This window comes from Oncorhynchus mykiss, chromosome 11 (genome assembly GCF_057628025.1).
Source record: "Oncorhynchus mykiss isolate SJ-2025 chromosome 11, ASM5762802v1, whole genome shotgun sequence".
Classification (NCBI taxonomy): Eukaryota; Metazoa; Chordata; class Actinopteri; order Salmoniformes; family Salmonidae; genus Oncorhynchus; species Oncorhynchus mykiss.
The window spans coordinates 15589308-15610766 of NC_143032.1; the positions used below are offsets into that span (position 1 = coordinate 15589308).

At 45.3% G+C, this 21459-nt stretch overlaps 2 protein-coding genes across 6 annotated transcripts in view; one reads left to right on the top strand and one right to left on the bottom strand.

The window, feature by feature from the left end:
* Positions 1 to 16425, bottom strand: pan3 (poly(A) specific ribonuclease subunit PAN3). Of its 2 annotated transcripts, none has more exons than XM_036934989.2 (19): positions 15942 to 16425; positions 15461 to 15798; positions 14250 to 14365; positions 13728 to 13800; positions 13419 to 13600; positions 11618 to 11762; positions 11018 to 11250; positions 10788 to 10892; positions 10487 to 10544; positions 9246 to 9407; positions 9006 to 9122; positions 8803 to 8904; positions 6584 to 6749; positions 5917 to 6004; positions 4753 to 4892; positions 4286 to 4415; positions 2143 to 2207; positions 1870 to 2008; positions 1 to 482 (listed from the first exon to the last, which is right to left on the bottom strand). In XM_036934989.2, the coding sequence occupies exons 2-19, from the start codon at positions 15789 to 15791 to the stop codon at positions 339 to 341; spliced, it is 2496 nt and encodes an 831-aa protein (XP_036790884.1). In that variant the 5' UTR covers positions 15792 to 15798; positions 15942 to 16425; the 3' UTR covers positions 1 to 338. The 2 variants fall into 2 exon arrangements, with proteins under 2 accessions (XP_036790884.1, XP_036790883.1); XM_036934988.2 differs by having other exon boundaries at positions 15461 to 15801.
* flt3 (fms related receptor tyrosine kinase 3) overlaps positions 16391 to 21459 on the top strand; it is a 23649-nt gene continuing 18580 nt past the window's right edge. For 2 of the 4 annotated variants that reach the window (XR_016484391.1, XM_090189518.1), the window contains exons 1-2: positions 16391 to 18230; positions 18629 to 18720. Coding sequence is in view for 1 of the 4 variants with exons in the window: in XM_090189518.1 (XP_090045644.1) it covers positions 18197 to 18230; positions 18629 to 18720 (126 nt within the window). In the remaining 3 variants the exon portion in view is untranslated. The remainder of the gene's footprint in view (positions 18231 to 18628; positions 18721 to 21459) is intronic. The other 2 variants (XM_090189520.1, XM_090189521.1) reach the window with 2 other exon arrangements.

Genomic DNA, 21459 nt, shown 5'->3' on the forward strand with positions numbered 1-21459 from the left:
AAAGTTCAATACCACGTGGTTGGTTTATTTTTTTAGTATCCGTTTTGTTCCCCAGTTCTAAAATAAAATAATGCAGTGTTCATCATCCTTGTTGTCATCTTCACAGCTTCCGTTTCTGTCCACTATTTGTAGTGGCAGCTGCTGGGTTTTTAGGAAAACAACAAAAAAATGATCCTGGTTGCTAAGACAGTGTATGTGACTGATTCAGCAAGTCCCGCCCCCTCTGATGATGTCATCACTATGCGCCTGGTCCTCCGATGTAGTGCAATAATGTGCTTTCAGGTTCAGGGTTCAGGCAGTCCCACCCCGCTGCCTGTGTGTGGGGGGCGGCAGGGGCGCTACAGGGGGCCAGTGGCAGCCGCCTGCTGCAACTCCTGGAAGGTACTGTCGAAGCAGCGCTTCAGGTCTGAGTAGGTCACCACCAGAACACTCTTCTCATCACGAGATACCAGGTTTATCTTCTCAGGCACGCCCGCGTCCAGCTACACAGAGAGACGGGAGAGAGAGACAGATAAGTACTGCTAGACTGGTAGTCCAGCTACACAGAGAGACAAGAGAAATAAGTACTGATAGACTGGTTGTCCAGCTACACAGAGAGACAAGAGAGAGAAATAAGTTCTGCTAGACTGGTAGTCCAGCTACACAGAGAGACAAGAGAAATAAGTACTGATAGACTGGTTGTCCAGCTACACAGAGAGACAAGAGAGAGAAATAAGTTCTGCTAGACTGGTAGTCCAGCTACACAGAGAGACAAGAGAGAGAAATAAGTACTGCTAGACTGGTAGTCCAGCTACACAGAGAGACAAGAGAAATAAGTTCTGCTAGACTGGTAGTCCAGCTACACAGAGAGACAGAGAGAGATAAGTACTGCTAGGCTGGTAGTCCAGCTACACAGAGAGACAAGAGACAGAGAGCGATAAGTACTGCTAGACTGGTAGTCCAGCTACACAGAGAGAAGAGAGAGATAAGTACTCAGACTGGTAGTCCAGCTACAGAGAGAGACAGAGAGCGATAAGTACTGCTAGACTGGTAGTCCAGCTACACAGAGAGACGGGAGAGGAGGGTGAGTGGAGAGGAGAAGTGGGTGAGTGGTGAGGAGAAGAAGAGGGTGAGAGGTGGGTGAGGAGAAGAGGGTGAGTGGAGAGGAGGGAGGGTGGGTGGGGAGTGTGTGAGTGATTGAAACAGAGGGAGGGAAATTGGAGGGAGAGGAGAACAAGTGGGTGAGTGGTGAGGAGAAGTGTGGGAGAGGAGGGTGAGAGGAGAGTGAGTGAAGAGGAGTGAGGAGGGAGGGTGAGTGGAGAAGAGGGTGAGAGGAGGGTGAGGACAGTGAGGAGAGGACAGAGGGTGAGTGGAGAGTGGAGAGAAGAGTGTGAGTGGAGTGAGGGAGGGAGGGAGGCTGAGTGCAGAGGAGGGAGGGTGAGTGGAGAGGACAGAGGGTGAGTGAGTGGAGAGTGAGGGAGGGTGAGAGGAGGAAGAGAGGGTGAGTGAGAGGAGTGTGAGTGAGTGCAGAAGAGAGTGAGTGAGAGGAGCGTGAGTGAGTGGAGAGTGAGTGCAGAAGAGGGAGGGTGAGTGGAGAGTGGAGAGAAGGGGGATGAGTAGAGGGAGGGTGAGTGTTTGAGTGGAGAGGAGGGAGGGTTGGTGGTGTGAGTGAGTGAGTGAGTGAGTGAGTGAGTGAAAGGCACAAGGGAGAAGGGAATGAAATGGAAATGAGAGAAGAGAATGAGAAAAGAGATGAGGGATGGGTGACGAAAAGAGCACTGAGTAAAAGACAGAAAGAAGGGTGAGAACGACCCAGAGAAGAGAGGCAGAAAGATAGAGCGAGGGAGAAAGAGAGAAATACAGGAAGAGAAGCAGGAGGCGGCGACATACTTTGTTGAGGCAGGAGACGATGTGGCTGAGGTCTATCCAGGGGGTCCCAGACTCCGTCACCTGATGGAACAGGTGGTCTCTGAACAGTTTCAGCAGGTACCGGTCCCCCGTTTCCGACCACGTACGGTCCTTCTGAAACCTGGCACACAGAGACACACAGAGACAAACAGAGTTAGACACCTACAAGTGAAGAGAGCTTGTAGAAGTGTGGAATGAAGGGAGAGTCAATTGGTCGATGTGAAACATTTACTTCAGAGAGATACAAGTACTTACTCTGGCCTCTCGTTGATGGTGCCCAGTTTAGCCAACAGACGGAAGAGACGACCATTCTGGACCTCCTACAACAGATATAAAACAACTTGATTCGTCAAATATCATACTCCTAGAAACACAACACAATGGGTCAAATGTACCATTGATGTTAAGTCCAAAATGTATTATTTTCAACTGTAGGTGGTAGTATTATTTATACACCGAGTACAAAACATTCCTAATGTCAAGAAGCACCCTCCCTTTCTGCCCTCAAAACAACCTCAAGTTGTCAGGGCATAATCCAAGGCCTAAAAGTCCTTCTTTAACCCATCTCCTCCCCTTCCTCTACTCCGATTGAAGTGGATTTAACAAGTGACCTCAATAAGGGGTCATAGCTTTCACCTGGATTCACCTGGTCAGTCTGTCATGGAAAGAGCAGGTGTTCCTAATGTTTTGTGCACTCAGTGTATATTACTTTACTGGAGTTAACCAGGCCATCTGCAATACATTTTTGGACTTTTAAATGAAACGGTATATACCCATTGATTCTTGAAGAATATAAAGTATAAATATAGCCTCAATATTTTGATCAAATCTTTATGGCTCAGTTGGTAGAGCATGGCATTTGTAACACCAGGATAGTGGGTTCGATTCCTGGGACCACCCATATGTAAAATGTATGCACACATGACTAAGTCACTTTGGTTAAAGTGTCTGCTAAATATTATTATAGTAATTGTGATCTCACGGACAGTCAGTCCTTGCATCCATAGCTAAATCGATGAATTTGAGAGTGGTTACATTTCTCCAGTCCTATCCTTCAACTATTTTCCAAAACAGAAGGGGGGGGGGCACTTTTTTATATTTTGAACTGCAGATTGTTCCTTTAAATAAGTCACCATCAATGCAAACCCACAGAGAGCATGAACACACACACACCATTTCCTGTTCTACACAATTTGACACAGTGGTGCTTATCTGTGTTGTATGTAAGGAAGGAGAAGTACGTGTAAAAGCATGAAGGTTAATGTGGATAAAAATACAACCAGAAACCCATCTGAACAGGAACCCCACACCAAGGGAGTAACATGTCTCTAAGCACAGACACAACTCATAGAATGAAGAGGTGGCATTTCCTGTTTAATGCTAAAGATGGCAGCAGAACCGCTCACACAGGACATAGTCACTCCTCTCTTCCCTGATACAAGCACCAAAACAAAACTGAAGGGGGGGGGGGGGGGGGGGGGGCAGAAGAGGAAAGCAGAAGCTGTAGAGTGGACAGAGGGACCACAGCCCACCCCCTGTATCTCCACACCCCTCTCCTTCCTCACCCTCGTCACCTTCCCTTCACCACGCCTTCTACAGAGCAGAGGTCACAAAAACACACACAGCCGTTTGATGCGTATGTGAGTGAAGTACATGACGGGGGAAAAGAGTGTCACGACAGGCCTGATGGAAACAGACAATACTAAATATGCTTGACAAGGTGGGATCTCTACGTCAGTCAAATTAATTATGCAAGAAATGGCGGGGAATTGCCTTTATGAGCAAATACTGATTTAATAACTAACCATCATATCAAAGTCAACTTGGAGTCACACGATGACATGGTGTGTGGCCCTCCCACTACAACTCAGAAAACCATTCCGTTTATTAGGCTACAGATCAACTTCTGATTAACTTCACAGGGTGGGGAAGGCTTGACGCTCCTTCCCAATAAATATCCAGGGTCCTACTCTGGTGGCATGATGATCGATGCTTGGCTGCCATTTCACAGAATAATACTCTTTTGTCCATAACAATCTCATCATGTAGGTAGTCTACCTTCACTGTATCTGCCAGCTGTTGGCTAGAGCACACATACCAACACCAGAGTGGGCACATTTGCTATATAAACGCAACATTTATGACAAAACCCATCTGTAAAGTAGAAAATGAGATGGAAATCCATTTAACTTGCAAGAATGTAAGTGCAAAAGTTATTTGAATTACGTCCTCACGCACAGCCTTTTATCATCAACAAGTCAATTTGATGGAAGCATCTCTGGTGGGAAAATTAGCATATTGTGTGTATGCAGATTTGAGAATATTCACATGAAAATCTGTCACCAATTGGATGAAAACTTAGCTACTGTTGAACTCCATGACCCAACAGTGTGTGTACCTTGGCAAGGTCCTCCTCGATGACATCATTCCTCATCTGTGATGCGTCCAGCTGTGTGTAGAAGCGAGCTCCGATCATAGGCATGATGTCATTGACGCTTCGCAGCCTTGACTGTTCTGTCAGCAGATACCTACAACACAGACAGCATTACTTCAGTCAGTCCAAACTAACAACGCAGGAGCGTCAAACTCAATTCCTGGAGGGTCACGTCTGAGGCTCTTGTTCTCGTCTTTCAATTAGTGTCCAATTAAGACCAAAAAAAACAGGTGAGGGGAGTTCCTTACTCAGCAGTGACCTTTAATTCATCAATCAAGTGGAAAGGAAGAGTGAAAACCTGCAGACACTCTGCCCTTGAGGACTGGAGTTGGACATGTGATGCCATACGTGAGTGTTTGTTGCAGATGCGTGAGCAGTTGATTAACACCAGCTTCATAGCCTTGTGCAGGTTCTGTCTGTGGGTGTCTTACAGGATGAGGTTCTTGAGGTCTGATGAGTAGTTGATTGACACTAGCTCCATGGCCTTCTGCAGGTTCTCTCTCTGAATGCCAGCCAGAGAGTTACAGGCCAGGGCCAACACCACCTTGCCCAGGGATATCAGGTCCGCTTGCTACACACACACACACACACACACACACACACACACACGAGAAACGGGTTAACAAAAACACACACTACAGGGAGGGCCCATTTCAAAGAATATCAGGTCAACATCTCATAAAGCCAAGTATAACAGACACACACTAGGATTTAAAACTGGATCTGGTATCCTGAGATTCCCCAACCAAGCTCCTTCAAATACATTTTTTAAATAAAATGACAGTTAGTGACATATCAACTCTGGCTTCATTCATACATGAAACTATGTCCGGGACGACACCAGTATCGCGATACGAGGCAAGGAAACAAAGCTGATTTAACCTCTTTAGGAGAGCAGCCCTAATATTGGAAACAAACATGATTATGTTGTCATCCAGAGTCACATGTATTTATTTTCTAAACTACAGCACAAAATGTTACATACAGCATGTTATTAAAGGGACAATGAGTGAGGTCTGCTTCTCAACACCAGTCATCACTACACTAGCAGTCTACCATATTCACATAACACCAGTCATCAGTACACTAGCAGTCTACCATATTCACATAACACCAGTCATCAGTACACTAGCAGTCTACCATATTCACATAACACCAGTCATCACTACACTAGCAGTCTACCATATTCACTCAACACCAGTCATCACTACACTAGCAGTCTACCATATTCACTCAACTGATGTCATCACTTACCTGCATGGCTTCTATACATTGAATTGCATACTATCATGTACAGGCTACATGCAACCTCTTGCCACAGCTAGTGTAGACAATGTCCAATCTCACATTTTAATCTCCAAACTAGCTGTGTGGCAGTGGCAGATGCTAAAATAGAACCGTGGCTAACAAAATGGCTGATACAATGTGGCCACTAAAGTACTTGACAAAATACACATTTCCGGTTTGAATGGGAATACCATGAAGGAAAATTGACACACACACACACGAACAGGGTACAGAACAGAACCATGTGTCCATCTGAATCAGAACTAGGCTATGTTTTGCCAGACTGACAGACAGGGAGGTTACTGTACCTGGTACTGTGGCATGAGGGTCACATGGTTGGTCTGACTGTTGTCAAACGTTAAGACATCAAACACCCCTACACAGTTCACCCGTAACCTGCAGGGACAAACAGCATGGTGAGATGTGTGTGTGTGTGTGTGGGGGGGGGGGGTGGGGGTGGTGGTGTGTGTGGTGTGTGGCGTGTGTGTGTGTGGCGTGTGTGTGGCGTGTGTGTGTGGTGTGTGTGTGGCGTGTGTGTGTGTGTGTGTGTGGCGTGTGTGTGTGTGTGGTTTCTCCACATTCTGCAGTATGAAAAAAGGAAGCCAGGACTAATACAGAGCTTCTGCTTTCACTGTTCCTGTACAGGAAATAAGCCACCAGATAAGCATCAGGAGGCTGCAGAGACAATGGTTTATACACAGTTCCCTAGCAGGGAACTTCACGTAGCTTGCCCACAATCAAGCAATGCAAAAATGGTGGGAATTCAGGACTAACACAGAGACAGCAGCTGCAACACTGAACTGGTTCGAGGTAGCTATCAGTTCCTGACCACACTGCGTCACATTAAAAATCTGTGTCTCTACCTGGTATCAGAAAACATGGACCTTGCTGGGAGCCATAACCTTGGTCACTATTATGTGTGCCTGCAAGGTGTGCATGTGTGTGTGTGTGTCTGCAAGGTGTGTGTGTGTCTACCTGGTCTTGCCGGTGATGAGGATCTTGCTGGGGTCCATGACCCTGCAGGCCAGGCCAGCAGTGTGGATGGTTCTGAGAGCTGAGCTCAGCTGGACAATGTAGGCCCAGATCAGAGACTCAGGAAGCAGACCAGCGTGCTGCCGGGGTGGTGGGGGCTCGTGCTGTCCTACAGGGGGGACCAGACTCACACGATTAGAAACACATAGAGGCTTCTCAAATAAAAAGGATAGACTTCCTAGACCCGTTTTGTTTATTTAACTAGGCAGGTCAGAAGAACAAATTCTTATTTATAATGACAGCCTACACCGGACAAACGCGTACAATGCTGGATCAATTGTGCACCACCCTATGGGACTCCCAATCACGGCCGGCTGTGATACAGCCTGGATTCGAACCAGGGTGTCTGTAGTGACGCCTCAAGCACTAAGATGTAGTGCCTTAGACCGCTTGGGAACCAAATGTCAAGACACGTAGTCACAGACATACAACACACACACAATGAACACTTGAGAGAGGTGTTAGTGTGATATAGAGTAGTAATTACAATGGAGGTCAGAGAGGCTGAGAGGCTCTGCTTCCTCTGGGCCTGCCTAGTAGCTATAGCACCTGTCTCAGGATCAGTTTCAGCCACAGCTTCCCCCCACCCCAACTACAGCACGAGCACACCAGCAACCACACACACACACACGACATCCCTACTATCACACAGACCAGCAACTGTCAGTGCTGGCACCACAAACATCCACCCCCTACACCCCTTTACCACACTCACAGAGACACCGCTAGCACCGGTCGCCTCGCAGAGACACCGCTAGCACCGGTCGCCTCGCAGAGACCCCGCTAGCACCGGTCGCCTCGCAGAGACCCCGCTAGCACCGGTCGCCTCGCAGAGACACCGGTCGCCTCGCAGAGACACCGGTCGCCTCGCAGAGACACCGGTCGCCTCGCAGAGACACCGGTCGCCTCGCAGAGACACCGCTAGCACCGGTCGCCTCGCAGAGACACCGCTAGCACCGGTCGCCTCGCAGAGACACCGCTAGCACCGGTCGCCTCGCAGAGACACCGCTAGCACCGGTCGCCTCGCAGAGACACCGCTAGCACCGGTCGCCTCGCAGAGACACCGCTAGCACCGGTCACCTCGCAGAGACACCGCTAGCACCGGTCACCTCACAGAGACACCGCTTGCACCGATCACCTCACAGAGACACCGCTAGCACCGGTCACCTCACAGAGACACCGCTAGCACCGGTCGCCTCGCAGAGACACCGCTAGCACCGGTCGCCTCGCAGAGACACCGCTAGCACCGGTCGCCTCGCAGAGACACCGCTAGCACCGGTCGCCTCGCAGAGACACCGCTAGCACCGGTCGCCTCGCAGAGACACCGCTAGCACCGGTCACCTCGCAGAGACACCGCTAGCACCGGTCACCTCACAGAGACACCGCTTGCACCGATCACCTCACAGAGACACCGCTAGCACCGGTCACCTCACAGAGACACCGCTAGCACCGGTCACCTCACAGAGACACCGCTAGCACCGGTCACCTCACAGAGACACCGCTAGCACCTGTCACCTCACAGAGACACCGCTAGCCTCACAGAGACACCGCTAGCCTCACAGAGAACCTGTTGTGGAGGGGGTACGTTGGGGTCAATATGAGAGCGGTGGAGGGGGTACGTTGGGGTCAATATGAGAGCGGTGGAGGGGGTACATTGGGGTCAATATGAGAGCGGTGGAGGGGGTACGTTGGGGTCAATATGAGAGCGGTGGAGGGGTACGTTGGGGTCAATATGAGAGCGGTGGAGGGGGTACGTTGGGGTCAGTATGAGAGCGGTGGAGGGGGTACATGGGGTCAATATGAGAGCGGTGGAGGGGGTACGTTGGGGTCAGTATGAGAGCGGTGGAGGGGGTACGTTGGGGTTAATATGAGAGCGGTGGAGGGGGTACGTTGGGGTCAGTATGAGAGAGGTGGAGGGGGTACATGGGGTCAATATGAGAGTGGTGGAGGGGGTACGTTGGGGTCAGTATGAGAGAGGTGGAGGGGGTACGTTGAGGTTAATATGAGAGCGGTGGAGGGGGTACGTTGGGGTCAGTATGAGAGCGGTGGAGGGGGTACGTTGGGGTCAGTATGAGAGCGGTGGAGGGGGTACGTTGGGGTCAATATGAGAGCGGTGGAGGGGGTACATGGGGTCAGTGTGAGAGAGATGGAAAAAGACTCACCCCACTTCCTCTTGGTGAAGTAGGAGTCGGCAGTGGGGTCGTTGAAGTGCCTGCTAAACATGGTCTCTGCCCCCGCATGGAAGTCATAGGAAAACACCAACGCTGAGAGAGAAACAGGAGGTTAGTGTGGGGGTTATGAATCAAACATACACTGAAACAAAAACCAATGGAAACACACTTAGAGACCCCCACACACAACTCACAGTGGTCTCCAAAGGCCTTGGTGGTGAAGACCTCCCTCAGGGTAACAGAGTTGGAGTGCTGGATCTTCTTCCACATGTCCACCAGCATCATACACTTGGTGTTCACCAGCCTGAAACCTGGACACACACACACAGGAAAGACATTTAGAGAACATGACCACTCAAGAATCATTTTATTTTCAATCAAGGCTGATAATTTAAAATCCCAAGGACATGAAGGCAAAGTGTGTGTGGTCTCACCATGTACCCTCCTCAGGCAGTAAGGCAGGTCGTCCTTGCTGTTGACGGCCTTGTAGCAGGAAGTGATGTAGCTGAAGTTGCTGGTCTTCTGCAGGCGGTTGGGAGGGGGGACAGGCTCCAGGGGAAACAGGCTGTGGTAGCTATCCACCTCAGAGGGAACACCTGGGACAGGGATACACATCATGAGAACACACGTACACAGAGTGGACAAAACATTACAAACACCTGTTCTTTCCTTGACAGACTGATCAGCTGAAACCTATCATCCCTCATTGATGTCACTTGTTTTAACAAGTGTAGATGAGGGGGAGGAGACAGGTTAAATAAGGAGTTTTAAGCCTCGAGACAATTGAGACATGGATTGTGTATGTGTCTCATTCAGAGGGTGAATGGACAAGACAAAAGATTTAAGTGCCATTGAACAGGGCATGGTACTAGGTGCCTGGCACCGGTTTGAGTGTGTCAAGAACTGCAACGCTGCTGGGTTTTTCATGCTCAAGTTTCCCAAGTGTATCAAGAATGGTCCACCACCCGAAGGACATCCAGCCAACTTGACACAACTGTGGGAAGCAATGAGTCAACATGGGCCAGCATCCCTGTGGAACGCTTGATACCTTGTAGAGTCAACATGGGCCAGCATCCCTGTGGAATGCTTGATACCTTGTAGAGTCAACATGGGCCAGCATCCCTGTGGAATGCTTGATACCTTGTAGAGTCAACATGGGCCAGCATCCCTGTGGAATGCTTGATACCTTGTAGTCAACATGGGCCAGCATCCCTGTGGAATGCTTGATACCTTGTAAAGTCCCTGCCCTGACAAATTAAGGCTGTTCTGAGGGTAAAGGGGGGTGTACACAGCGTATATACACCAAAACACAATGTCTACATCAAATACATCAGTTGAAACTCATCTTCATCTTAAGTTTTGATAGTTGAACAACTTGACAATGTTCTATAAAACCAACCAGTGACTATTTGTGTGTGTGTGTGTGTGTGTGTAAACTGTCGTCAGGAATCCTACAGACAGAGACACGACTCAGCTGCGAGTATCACTTTCAGCCAGCAAGGAAACTCCACATCGACCGCAACAGAAGCTACACAACGATACAGTCAGAACACATTTCAACTGTCCAACAATGACCACAACGTCAGAACCCATATCAACTGTCCACAATGACCACAACTCCAATAATAGCCCCTCCACTACCTCTATTCAGCCAATCAGGGAAGGAATGCTTTACCGGTGTTCTCCGACTGGTCGATCTGAGCCATGGTGATTAGATGTCTGTTTATCAGCTCCTACAGGGAACCATAGGAAATGACATCAGAGATCAACACTGACATCACAGTATGATTGGAGGATTAGAACAGAGCCAGACAAACAGAACCAGGTAGATGAGAGAGAAAGAGTCAAACATGGAGACAGGGCAAAAAAGAGAAGGGACCAAAAGGGAAACAGAAAGTTGGTTTCAGACAAGAAGAACCAGGGGGGTGAAGAGAGAGAGAGAGAGGGATACTGACAAATTAGAGACGGGGGGGTACCTGTCGGAGTTCATCAGCCATGAAGAAGGACGGAGCGTTGGCTTTGGGCTGCATGTAGGCCACGTGGGGAGCAGTGGGGGGGTAGATGTGGTAGGTAGGAAACACCTGCACAAAAACACATTTAACGACTGTACTTCCTATTGATGGAGAAATCATAACTGACAGTCCACTGATGATAATGCGGAATTTATTTTCAATGCCGTCAGTAAAGGCAACTAAATGGAACGTACCATCCCGGCCATGGGAGCGGGGGTGTTGTCGGTGTAGAAGTAGGTGGTCCCCCCCACCGTCTCCTTCTGGATGATGTGGGCCCCCTGGTCAGACACACTGGTGGGCACCATGTAGTTAGCTGGATTGGGGTTGTTGGGGTTGGGGGTGTGGCTGCGCCGGCGAGGGGCAGGGGAGGTGTGGGGGGTGATTTTGGGGGAGTGGAGGGGGGAGGACCCTGCAGAAAGAGACATCCCTGTGGAGAGGGGGGGTACCAGAGAGGACATTGGTTAAGCAGAGGTACAGAGTTCATTGGGGTGGCTCCAATCATTGTTCTAACGGGTGACTGACTATGGTGGAATTCATCATGCTGGGGATTTACTTGAATAATACATTGTCTGCTGTTTTTTCTAGAGCATCTCCATTGTATGGAGTCCATTCACCTGTTTTCCAGGAGAACAATGGGAAGTAACATCATTAGAGAACCTTTACACTGCAAACTCACTCAACCTGACATATCCACGATATGGTGCAAAAAGAGAGCAGGGCTGAAAGCAATACAACCCCTTGGTTGGTGGGTTCTAAGTCAGAGAATGAAGTGGTTTCTGTAGTGGATGGCTCACCGGGTGCTAGGGCAGCGGCGGTGGAGCTGCTGAGGCTGGGGTGGGGGAAGAGGGGCAAGGGGAAGGCTGGAACACTGGACTGGACCATAGTGGCCATGCGGGGAACCCCCTTAGGGATGAACTCATTGGCTGTAGGGTTGGGAGCCTGGGAGAGCGAGCGAGAGCGTGAGAGAGAAAGAGCGAGAGATGCATGATATTAGAATTAGATTAAGTTGTTCTGCTTCATCAGAGATTGTATTAGTATAATGTTTGTTTCCTTGTAAGCAGCTTTGGCTTCATCGCATACTGGAAAACATACATTTCTCTATGTATTTATTTGGACAGTGGAGCTCAAACTTTTAATTTGGCTCTATACTCCAGCATTTTGGATTTGAGCGCAAATGTTTTATATGAGTAGACATCAGGGGTGCAACTTTAGTTTTCGAAGTGGGGGGGGACATCAGTTTTTTTATCCGGTCGAATAAATCCTCCAAACAGCCTGCCCAATCCCTCGGAGGCGTGTGTCCGCATGGTCCTAAAGCACACTATTGCCTCGTTTTGTATCACATTTCAATAATAAAACACGGGGAGACAAAAATAACATTTCAGAACGTCCCCAGTGAAAGTTGCATCCATGGATGATAGTACAGAATGTCACTTTATTTGAGGGTATTTTCATACACATCCGTTTAACCGTTTAGAAATAAAAGCATCTAGTCCCTCCATTTGAAGGTGTCACTATTAATTGGATAAATTCACTTATAGGGCTCTATTTTCAGCTGGCGTAAGGAGGCGGAACTGTCAAACGCACATTAGTTTACAATTTCATCATGTAAAATCTGGCGCACTGGCATTTTCCAGCTATTGCACCAGGTTCAGCAATTTACCAGTCTAAAAATCAGCTGGTTTGCGCTGAGGTGGGAGAGATGGAAATATTTTAGGTGTGTCCTTATTTTTTTTTACAAATATGCCAATTTCAGTGAATGCAACTAGGGATATTTAAGACCGATCAAAGCTGGTTTTAGCAGTAATGCAATTGGTTATGGCATCGATTTTGCCATGAATCGTGAACAATGATGAGTGAGAAAGCTGCAGATGCACAAAGATCATGCCCCCAAAACATACTAACCTCTCCCCATTACCAATAACAAGGGCCTCTCTCACTGATCATTAATCACAATTCATTCATGATTATCTGTAATATTGGTAGCATCCACATTAATGTAGAAGTGTTCAGAAACATTCTATTATTATTTACAATAAAAGTGACTTCAAAATGAGAATACATTATTTAGCATTAATTTCTATCGGGCACAACATAATCTGAAACATAACCAAAACAAACAGCAAATGCATCCAACAAGTTTGTGGAGTCCCAAGCTTGATGTAGGCGTGCTAAGAATATGGGAACAAATACTAAACTTGACAAAATTGATTACACTATAAATGAAATTTCTCCAAATACCTATGACACCTCCATTTCTAAATATAAACAAAACATGAAAACACACTCAAATAAAAAGGTGACTTTTTGTAATTTTGCCTCAGAACATTTGATCTCAAATCCAAAATGCTTGAGTACAGAGCCAAATTAAACATTTTAGCTTCACTGTCCAAATAAATACGTAGGGGAATGTATAAAACAACCAACAGAGAAAGGATGACATTAGCTAGAGAAAACACACAACCCAACCACCATGGATGGGTTTAAGTTGAACTATTTTCCACAGTAGGCCCTAAAAAAACACAATAAACGCCTCAAAATCCAACTATTACCCTTGGTTGATAACTGCACCAGGACCCAGGGTAGTGGTGCTCTTACCTTTCTCCTTTGTGATATGCTCAGAGCACCAAAGTCACTGAAGAGTGAGGACATGGGAGAACTAACTGGATCAGGAAGAGGACATAGAGGAAGAGGGAATGAAGACTGTGTTGTCCACGGAGAGTTTTCCATCGACCCACAACTCTGACCTGGTCCAACTGCCAGGGTTCCATGGAATAGATCTGTCAGTGATGTCATGGGTGTTCCAATCAAAGAGTTAGAAACTACTTCAATTATAATTCTACAGTTATTAGTGTCAATGATCTGATACATAAAGTGTTCTGTAGGTGCTGGGTTCTAACTTCTTACCGTGAGCGCTGTGGCTAAAGTTCTTTGCACCATCATCAAGGAGACTGGGAGAACTGCTGCTGCTGGTCATTCTCTACAAAACAATCACAAACAAAACACAGATGCTTAAAAGTGTACTCTCTTAGTTAGCTAACATATCCTAGCAAAGCAAACAATCCTGATTTTCTTAAAAGGTACTAGTCTGTAGCAAAATAATTCCCATTAGTATCTGCATCACTGGCTGATTGTCTTGGAATTCTGTTTAGGTGTATAAATATGGTTGAATTACAGATTAAATAACCTACATATATGCACAATTGAAATAAACAAGCACCTAGGCCTACGCAATTAATTGTCTTTGGATGAGTACTGAACCAGACTTTCTGATTAACATACAAGAAGAACACCTTTTCCACATTAGCACTATCATTCAGCAATTGACCCATATTTCCTCATTTACCGTAGATCTAAAGCTGGTACCGGAACACCTGAGTGCATCTGTTCAGTCAGTACTATATAGTTTCATTCTGAGGCTGGTCATACCTGCATCATTGAGTATTTAGACTCTGCGGGGCTCCCGAAGCCGTTGACCCCAATGAAGCTGCTGCTGAAGTAGGAGTTGGTCAGATTAGCATCAGTCCCACCCTCCATACCAGGGACTGCAGAGGATAGGGATGAGGGGTTCAGAATCAGACATCCCTTCTACTACACAGGCACAAGATCTGGATGGTCCTGGTAAATGTCCTATTCAATGTTTGGAAAACATTATGGAGACTGAGACAAGCGATGCCAAACAGACTATCAGCCTAATGTATTGTTTGGCCAGTTGCTGGTCGAAAACATCTAAATTAAAGAACAGCTCACTTTCTCCCTTAAAGAGTCAACAAGAATCTCATTAATTAAATGGCTGTGTGAAGCAAAATCGTTTAACTAATGTTGACTGTCTTCATTTGCAGGACTGGTCCGTTACAGATGAGTAGCCAATCAGCAAGCTTCTTGAGAAGATGTAAACACTTAAACTATATCCAGTCAGCTAGCTAGCCAACTTGTGTTCAAAATGATAATATCCACGTTGCAATCAAACGTGTCATTGTGCATAGTTCAATGATATCACATACAGCTGTGTGGTGGTTGCAATATGTTGCTAGTTAATTATGCTAACTAGCTACTAAATAAAGGGACTTCAATAACACTGCAGCAGCTGTTTTGGGTTAGCATGTAAGCTAGCTAGCCATCCTACTCATGCATGAAGACAAGAATGATAAAATATCTCGCTTCCAAACTATTCCACATTAACTAGCTAATTAGATAGATGCATTAACTAGCGCGTTAACGTAGCTATTGCAAGAGTTGTGCAAACGTTAATTTGCCACAAACTTTGATTTTGCAAGAGTTGATTATGGCTAGGCTAAGTTGTTTAGCCATAGTTTGATAGTTAACAAGTTAGCCAATGATTGTCTGAATTTGCCCACTCATGTCTTGAAGCGGTCAAATACAAAACACTGAATTGTCTCAGTTAGCTAAATGCATTATTTGAAGGAGCTCAAGCGTCGACGCTGGATGAAAACTTTAGTGCTCCGACACTTTAATTAGGTATGCTTGATTGTGTAGCTTGAAAAACACGTTTTGGGGGCAGGGGCCTCAAAGAATCCCCGGGCTCAATTTTAACAAAGCCACTCACACGCCCCAAAACCAACAACCACCGATGAGGATGTGCTAGGCCCTGTCGTGTCGAACAGACCAAGCATACTCACTGGTTAACAGCTGTCCATCCAGAGCCGTGCCTGCAGACCCAAGAGAGTCGCTCTTTTTGGTGACGGTCGCCACCCCTACCGGGCAGGCCGGGGGTGCACTAAGCGGATACCCCGCTGCCGTCACGGCTCCTCCTGACATGGATAAAGGGACAGGGCTTCCTCCACCGTGAAGAGACATGTTTGCCATGGACGGTTCCTCGTGCAAAAACTGACACTCGTCCCCATAAAAGCAAGTCTTGTCCTTTGCGTAGTATCGGCAGAACTTCACCTTGACGCAGGGTATTCCGACACCCCCGAGCGGAGCAGCTGAAGCTGGGAGTCCACTGTTCATGGCACCGCTGCTGCCGCCGGAAAATATTCGAACATAGAGAGACGTCGATTGCTAGTTAGCTTGCTCTCGAGCTGGGTTAGATTAATGTAAATACAAAGCGATATGCAACAGCAAATATGATTCGTCCAAACCTAAAATTACATCACTCACATATACGTCTAGATGATAAGGACATCGCGTTTGATAAATCCTGGTCGTTTTTGTCGCTACCCATGTAGCTGGCCTAGCTAGTAGCTAGCCTGTTGTTGAGCCTCGTTCACCCTTGTTGTTGTTGTTTTCTGCTCTCTGGCTACTCCGCTAAGAACCAGCTAGCATAGCATTGCATTGTGGGTAGCTTGCTACAAAGCAAAGTGTGTAATCATTAGTCCAAACAGTTGCAAAACGTTTCATTTTTGAAACGAAAACAACCGTTTCTATTAGACAAATTCAGGTAGGTCCCGCCCCGTTTCGTTCCGTTTGCTTCCGTTTAAGAAACGTTTAGCAACAGGTTCGGCGTAATGAATACGCCCCAATGACATGTGAAGCGGCTTTGACTGAGGGACAGCATTTCTGTCTGTGTACAGAAACAACGATTTCCCATACAGAAATATGTTAGTTTGTCACCATACCAAATCGTTGTATAGAATATGCAGTCATGAAAGTGCAAGTGACGTGTGATATTAAACCTCTGTGATGTAGTAAATCACTGATGTCACAGAAAAGGCTGAATGTCATGTCACATTGTAGCAAGCCAACATTTAGGACTGTTTGTTACATTGTAGCAGGCATTACACAGTATTCCTTTTCCCTTTGACATTTCACCAGTCATTGGATTACTCGTTATTTGTATTATGTTAGCAACTATGAAAGTAATCACTTGATAAAGACATTTCTGTAAAGTAAAATACCTATGATCCTACAATATTATTATCAATCCAATGAAAATGTGAGAATATATGAGAATATTTCAGACTAAATAAATGTGTGGGATATTTTATATACATTTGGTTTCATTTTATTAGGTTATTAGAAATATTGCTATATAATAAGTAAGCGGTTATTACATTAGGGCCCATAGGCTCTAGTTCATCACCAGGTAGTCTGGCAGTTAGAGTGTTTTTTTAATACATTTTTTATTTAACCTTTATTTAACTAGGCAAGTCAGTTAAGAACCTATTCTTATTTACAGTGATGGCCTACCCCAGCCAAACCCTAACCAGGATGACACTGGGCCAATTGTGCGCCGCCCTATGGCCTCCCAATCACGGCCTGTGGTGATACAGCCTGGAATCGAACCATGGTCTGTAGCGATGCCTCTAGCACTGAGATGCAGTGCCTTAGACCGCTGTGCCACTCTGGAGCCCAGCGTTGGGCCAGAAACCGAAAGGTTGCTGGTTTGAATACCTGAGCCGACAATGTGAAAAGTCTGTCAGTATGCACTTAACCTAATTTGATTCAGTTTTGATCCACTTAACACTAATTTGATCCAGTTTTGATCCACTTAACCTAATTTGATCCAGTTTTGATCCACTTAACCTAATTTGATCCAGTTTTGATCCACTTAACCTAATTTGATCCAGTTTTGATCCACTTAACACTAATTTGTTGCTGTACTACTACCCTGTAAAACTACACATTTCACTGCACCTATCTGGTGTGACAATATACACTACATATACAAAAGTATGTGGACACCCCTTTCAAATGAGTGGATTCGGCTATTTCAGCCACACCAGTTGCTGACAGCACACAGCCATGCAATCTCCATAGACAAACATTGGCAGTAGAATGGCCTTACTTGAAGACCTCAGAGACTTTCAACGTGGCACAGTCATAGAATGCAACCTTCAACAAATAAGTGTTGTTATTACGAAGTGGAAATGTCTAGGAGCAGCAATGGCTCAGCCCTGAAGTGGTAGGCCACACACGCTCACAGAACAGAACTGCAGAGTGCTGAAGCACTTAGCGTGTAAAAATGGTCTGTCCTCGGTTGCAACACTCACTACCAAGCTGCAACAGTGAGCCAGGCCTAATCAGCCAACATCAGTGCCTGGCCTCACTAATGCTTTTATGGCTGAATGGAAGTAACTCCCTGCAGAAATGTTTGAACATCTAGTAGAAAGCCTTCCCAGAAGAGTGGAGGCTGTTATAGGGGACCAACTCCATGTTAATGCCCAGGATTTTGGGAATGAGATGTGTCCACATACCTTTGGTCACGAGGTGTATATATTTTTTCAAAGCCAACCATCGCAATTTTCGTGGCCTGACATTCAAAGTTACTGTGATAACGTCATGAACCTTCAAGTACCAAATAAGTCTCTGAAAAAGAACCGCAGATCAAACGTCACACATAAAAGATACCTTCTTGGGGCATCACTCTCGAGAGCTTCTCATTGTGAAAAAAAAGAGACACACGTTGAACACCAATGCCAGTGAAGGGAAATAGCAGAGTTCTCATCGGTGAGTTATTAAAATAATCAACAACGTTTTTAATTCCCAAAATAATCAATTGAATATTATTATCTCTAATCGCGTTATTTACATTTTTTTGTCTTATGTCCAACGACTGTTTTATTCGATAACCCTAAAATAACAATCCCAGCCTATATATTGTCAAAATACGTTTTATATTCTGTTGCACTACACTATATGCTGAATTTGATACTTTCCCATAGTCCCAATTTCCCCAATAGACATATCACCCACCTGCTGCGCATAATTTTGTATTTTTTTAAATGCATCAAAAGCTGTATTTTTTGTCTTTATCTGAAAGAAAAACATTACAACATGTTGATGATTATTCGTGTTGATTAGCTGTTATAAACTCTTGGGTTTCGCTGATCTTGTTCTCTCTCCAGCTGCGCTCCTGTTGCTGTTCGCCCGTTGTGATGGAAACGCGTCGCAGCCTCAGGGAGACTCACATCGAGCGCACTGTATCACCAGCCTGGAGGTAGGTGGCTAAACTGTGCATCCGTGGGATTATAATTGACCAAATTGACCGGTCACCCACTCTAAACCTATGGCACATCAGGTTTTGGCCTCATCCAGGTTTTCAAACAGTTGTTCAAGGAAATTAGCCAGGGACGAGAAAGGAGAGTGGGCGAGCTGCAGCCGGTGACTGTTGCGGGAAAACATTAGTACACCTGCTCTTTCCATTACAAACTGACCTGGTGAATCCAGGTGAAAGCTATGACCCCTTATTGATGTCACTTGTTTAATCCAGTTCAATCGGTGTAGATGAAGGGGAGGAGGTGGGTTAAATAAGGATTTTTAATCCTTGAGAAAATTATTAAAATATGGGTTGTGTATGAGTGCCATTCAGAGGGTGAATGGGCAAGGCAAAATATTTAAGTGCTTTTGAACGGGGTATGGTAGTAGGTGCCAGGCTCACGGGTTTGAGTGTCAAGTACTGCAAAGCTGCTGAGTTTTTCATGCTCAACAGTTTCCTGTGTGTATCAAGAATGGTTCACCACCCGAAGGACATCCAGCCAACTTGACAAAACTGTGAGACGCATTGGAGTCAACATGGGCCAGCATCCCTGTGGAACACTTTCGACACCTCGTAGAGTCCGTGGCCTGACGAAATGAGGCTGTTCTGAGGATAAAACGGGGTGAAACTCAATATTCGGATGATGTTCCTAATGTTTTGTACACTCAGTGTATGTCACGGACAGTAAAGAAAGACCCGTGTCCTCCGTTCGGTTCCTGTTTAATAATCATTTAATAATGGAAGCCCATTACAGCCATTCATTATTATTAGTAACCATTAATTCCAGTAATTACCTAAAATACACATTTTAAAATATAAATACAAAATGCAAACAGAAAGAAAAACATGGTCATAAAAAACAAGCCCATTCATCGTTAATTAGGTCCTCAATCAGCATTCTGAATTTCCCTAGAGGCAACAAAACATCACATTTAAGATTGTTCCACAAATAAGGTGCAGAATAACGGATTTACCTAACTCAGTAGTCTCTATATGCGTTCAATACTAAATTCAGGTCAATATAGTTTTTTTGTGGTTCAATGAAGGCAGATAGCATACGCAACAGTATCATCAGCATACAAGTAGTGCAGGTGACAATTATTTTCAAACCAGTCAACATTGTTAATGTAAACAGTAAGAAGTACAGGACCCAGAATCAACCCCTGCAGAACACCTTTCGTAATATCCAGGAAACCCGATTTAATACCATCAGTAGGAACACGTTGAGTTCTATCTGTCAAGTCATTTTTAAACCAGTTATATGCAGTCTGGTCTAGGCTAATTGAGGAAAGCTTTTTATAGGTCAATGAAGGGGGCAGCACAATGTTGCCTTTTATCCATACAGTTAACCACATCATTTATAACTAGGGATGCAGCAGAGATAGTGCTATGACCTGGTCTAAAACCTTACCGATGTACATTTAAAATACATTTCAAAGATAAGAAAGATCTTAGCTGAGAATTTGTCAACGATTATAATATTTTAGTTAGGCAAGAAAGTTTAGAAATAGGGCAGTCATTATTTAGATTACAAGGGTCACCACCTTTGTGAAGCGGGAGTACATGGGCTGCTTTCCAAACCTTGGGGATAGTACCAGATTTAATCATTAGGTAAAAATATGGTTTAATGATTCAGCAATCAGGGGGGCAGAGAGCTACAGCAAAACTGGATCAAGCATATCAGCCCCAGTGGATTTATTTTTTTACATCAATCTTAAGCAAGGCATCAAGCACATCACAGATAGTAAATTGTTAATATGAAAACAAAGATTCACTAGAAGTTGAGGGGTTAACTGTCGGGTCAGCTAGAGGCTGGCGGAGGGAAGAGCAGTCGATTGACTGACCAGGGTCAATTAAACCACCATCTCTCTCAAATAAAAAGCTTGCAGAGGTAAAATTATAATTAAAAACATCACTTATCCCATTCTTCTCAGTTATGATGCCAGAGTCAAACAGAACTTGCTTATGCAGGGAAGAAGCGCAATTTCTACGCTTCAGTGCATTTTCAGTTTTCCAAAATGTATAAGGATCACCAGCAGAGTCAGAGATAGAGTTTTAAAATTAGCTTGATCTAGCTTTCTTATTTTTATTTTTATTTTTTTATTTATTTGACCTTTATTTAACCAGGTAGGCTAGTTGAAAACAAGTTCTCATTTACAACTGCGACCTGGCCAAGATAAAGCAAACAGTGTGACACAGACAACAACACAGAGTTACACATGGAGTAAACAATAAACAAGCCAATAACACAATAAACAAGTCAATGACACAGTAGGAAAAAAAATAAAGTCTATATACAGTGTGTGCAAAAGGCATGAGGAGGTAGGCAATAAATAGGCCAATAGGAGCTAATAATTACAATTTAGCAGATTAACACTGCAGTGATAAATGAGCAGATGATGATGTGCAAGTAGAGATACTAGTGTGCAAAAGAGCAGAAAAGTAAATAATAAAAATAATAAAAACAGTATGGGGATGAGGTAGGTAGATTGGGTGGGCTATTTACAGATGGACTATGTACAGCTGCAGCGATCGGTTAGCTGCTCAGATAGCTGATGTTTAAAGTTGGTGAGGGAAATAAATGGAGATAGTACATCTGTATCTCAATTATCTCAGTTGTCTGAAAGATTGCCAGTCCGCTACAGAGTCAGTTTTTCTTGCTTTGGCCCAGGCCTGATTTCTCATCTGAATGAGCTCAGA